The sequence below is a fragment of the Vitis vinifera genome, chromosome 7 (genome assembly GCF_030704535.1).
Source record: "Vitis vinifera cultivar Pinot Noir 40024 chromosome 7, ASM3070453v1".
Lineage (NCBI taxonomy): Eukaryota > Viridiplantae > Streptophyta > Magnoliopsida > Vitales > Vitaceae > Vitis > Vitis vinifera.
In genome coordinates, this window is record NC_081811.1 from 22,773,314 (window position 1) to 22,777,142 (window position 3,829).

The 3,829-nt window shown below is 37.0% G+C and overlaps 1 protein-coding gene across 1 annotated transcript; it reads right to left on the bottom strand.

Moving 5' to 3' along the window:
* Nucleotides 1-386: 386 nt before the first annotated feature.
* Nucleotides 387-2,757, bottom strand: LOC100263088 (LOB domain-containing protein 36). The gene is made up of 2 exons (XM_002263100.5): nt 2,518-2,757; nt 387-1,673 (listed from the first exon to the last, which is right to left on the bottom strand). The coding sequence occupies exon 2, from the start codon at nt 1,659-1,661 to the stop codon at nt 921-923; it is 741 nt and encodes a 246-aa protein (XP_002263136.4). The 5' UTR covers nt 1,662-1,673; nt 2,518-2,757; the 3' UTR covers nt 387-920.
* Between the last annotated feature and the right edge of the window lie 1,072 nt (nt 2,758-3,829).

Here is a 3,829-nt window from a genome sequence, read left to right on the forward strand (position 1 = left end):
ATCTTTCTATATATTTTTTAATTGAGGAACTTTCCTTGACCAAGTCCTTACTCGTAAGAACTCAAATCTTGACTTTTTATTAGGATTCAAATCTCGGTGTATCATTAGTGTTAGGATTCCAACTTAAGATTATGTATCATCACACTTTCCTCCCCAATTGGGCAAAATAAAGAGTAATTTTAGTTTTTTTTTTAATTAAGAAACTTTCTGTGACCAAATCCTTAGGACTTTTCATAAAGACTCAAATATTTGGATGTTGACCGCTTCATAACAATCAACAAGTAGATTCAAGGTATCATCATCGATAGAATTCGAACTTAAGACCAATGCCACCACACTTCCCTCACCAATTGGGCTAAATAAAGAATAATTTTGGCCTTCTATAAACCTTAAAAACATTGCCGCTTTTATGAAAAATTATCCAAAATTTCAATAGCATCAAAAGAGTTCACAAATGCAAGCATCAAGTATTCATAAAACTAAGGGTGAATATACCTAAGAATGAAAACCTACACTGAGTTGCAAGACTTAACAAGATGAGACCAAGCTCCTACCCTTCTCACTTCCAGAACCTTGTTGTTGTGGAGGTATATCATGCTCCAAATTTGGGTAACCCAGAATTCAACTTGTGATCTTAGGTCAAAGGTTTGATCTTAAGGGTTACTCTTATTCACGTCTAACAATCACTCCTAGTAACTTAATTATTTCTAATAAATAAACATCTATCCCCAAATAAAATTAGGTTACAAGAATTAATTGTCAACATGGATTAAAGTAACTTTTAGGATCAAACCTTTGACCTGAGATCACAAGTCGAATTTTGGATTACCCAAAATCCAGTGCATGACAACATAGCTGCGTTGCTGTGTTTGGGTCTGAAGCAGCAGCTGGGGCTGAAGCTGATAGTGATGCTCTTCGAGCTAGTAAGGGTTATCGAATTTACCTAAAGCCAGGGACGGTACCATAGTAGCCGCAGTTGTCTGATTAAAACCACCTGCACCGACCGTACCAGCTTCTTCGAATCCACTGTTAAACCTCATAAGCTCTTGTTGCCGTTGCTGCTGTTCGAAAGTCCTCAACATCTCTTGTTGCTCTCTAGCCGCCATTTGCTGGGCCTCAAGGATGTTTTGCCTCTGATGCTGATACTGCTGCGATTGTTGAGGCTGTGGCTCACGAATCACCAATTGCCCACCATGTGAAGCACCCGTGGGAAGACCCAACATGGGTGACATGTTATAAGGAATCAGAGACGATGAAGAAGGACTATTCATGTGCTGTTGTGGCATATACCCGGGATGTTGAAAATTAGGTTGCATCGCTATAGGACCAATATATGCAGATAGTTCCTTTTTGGCAGCCAATAGGTCACTCTGAACTTGTTTGAGGGTTTGTTGAAGAATTGAAATTAGACCAACGCAGCCATAGACGGGATCATGAAGACGAGCTTCCGCTTCATAAGCTAGGGAATTCACGGCATCTTCTCGATGTGCAACATTTATTTCATTCAGAAGCTTTGCAACATTGCTTGCACCGAAGACCTTGTGGACATTAGCGAATTTATGAGGCTGGTCTGGTGGGAAATAGGGTGCGTATATGCACTCTTGTGTACATTTCCGCCTTTGAAGCTTGCACGCCGCACACGGAGAATTAGATGATGACATTTCTACTCAGAACTGGAAAAATAACATCAAAGGAAAAAAAAAATCAATGAATTCTCCTGGATGTGAGCAACTCTTAGATAAATACTATAGGGGATTCTTCTAGATCTGAACGACTTAGATAAATACCAGAGGGGACACAAGAGAAAGCGATGATAGGAGAATTCTACATCCGTTTTTCACACCAAGGGCTCATGTAACAAAATCATGGGAAAAAAAATGAAAAGAAAAGCAATGATTTTGTACGTATTTTATTAGGGAGCCATCAAACTATGAAAGCTAAGGCAAGTTTATACAAGCATTCTGCGAAGAATCATTAGCCCATTTTAGAGAGTCAGGCGGCTGTTAAAAGCTTCTCATTTCCAAACCATCTGCTACTGAACCGACATATAAATATGTATATCTATTCGTATTCATATTCAGGTCACATACGAAATGTGCAATCAAACAGTAGCTTTGGAAGAAAGAAAGAAACTGATGCGACTGTAATACGAAAAGAAGAAAGAAAAGAAGCAGAAGGAAAAAGGACTTGCCGCATAACTGATTACCGAGAAACACAAAAGGAAATCTGAAACTTTTGTTTCCCTGTAAAACTCTCTTTTCCATTCTCTAACTTATGCAAGACACAGGGAAACGGATCTTAGATTTATTTATTTTTTAATTCCCATTTTGTTTGGGGGTCAAGATTGATTTTGAAAATCAAATCAGCAAATCTCCCCCTCCACAAGAACAATGAGCCCTCACAATCTGGGAATCTCAATAGCAAGATCTTTTCTTACCCACCAACGCTCTCCCATATTTCGATTATCAAAACGTGATCAAATACTGAAAGAAAGGATAGTAAAGATCGAAATCTCACCTCGTATATTCTTTGATTTCGCTTCAACTCCTCAGATCACAGTATCAAAAACTCTTCATTCTCAAAGTGTAACATGTCCAAGAAAGCACCGAAACGTGAGAAAAGAAAAGGTCGAAGTTTTTCGCGATGATTTAGCTGTTCAAAATGGCCAACACTCCAACCTTTGCTTCATTCAAAAGAGATTTGGTTTAGGGCTTGAGTGCAAAACCGAAAGATCCGGTCATGGAATTGCAGAGATAAAATGACAAATCTCTATTATTATTTCAATTTAAAAAAATAAATAAAATAGAGAGAGAATTTAAAAATAGAAAATTTAGCAATAATAATAACGGAAAAGTGAATAAAGTCGTTACAATGGCGCTCGATGTTTAGGAGAGTAATACGAGCCGTTGGATTGGTGATTGTTTTATTCGTTATATATAGCAGGCCCTTTTTCCACCTATATCAAAATCACCCTCCATTTGCAGAATCAGAAAATTACCCTTCAAAAAAATATTTTATTACCACACCATCCTCTTTCTTTTTAAAATCTTATGGGCATTAATGGACATAAAATTGATGAAGTTTGGTTCAAATAATGGAGGATGTAAAGGGCATTGTAATCCATAAACATATTTCATACTTGTTTTAGACAAAAAAAAAAAATTAAATTTGAAAAATAAAATAGATTTTCGTTCATGCATTTAATTATATGAGGAGAATAGGTAACCAATTAGTTGTATTTTGTTAGGTTGTTGCTGAGGTGTCAATCTTTCGACCATAAAGATTTTTATTTCGTTGATTGCATGGCAATTTGGAGACTGTAGTTTTTTTGAAAATAAAAATAAAAATTCAATCATATCAAAGAACATTCCAGAATTTCTCTCTCATTTTATTTGTTTTTTTTTTTTCTCTCTTTTTAATGGTATCAAAGAACATTCCACTAATCCAAGCTTGTACTATACATTGACAGATCAAGCTGAGTGAGCTTCTTAGTTCTCCATTTTTTTTGTCTTCTTCGTTGAGCTCTTGTGATTAAGCTTGATGCTACTAATCTATACATGAAGAATGGCTTAAGCATGTCATCTCTACAACCTTGCTGAACTTTTCATGATTCGACATCATGCTTCCATTCTTGAAGCTTTCCATAGGGCATGCATGCATGCCATGACATCTGGTGATCTCTACTTTTCTTCCCGAGGATGGAGGTTTTCTGACCTTGGGGTAGCGGAGCTCTCCTGTAAGGTGTGAGGCAGTGTGGAGATGATTAATTGCATGAACAATGATATCAAAATGGAAAGAAAATGGGCTTCTGAGTCGATTTGGCTACCTA

Excerpts from the sequence above, each read along its gene's own strand:
- LOC100263088 (XM_002263100.5), bottom strand. The coding sequence starts at position 1,661 with ATGTCATCATCTAATTCTCCGTGTGCGGCGTGCAAGCTTCAAAGGCGG.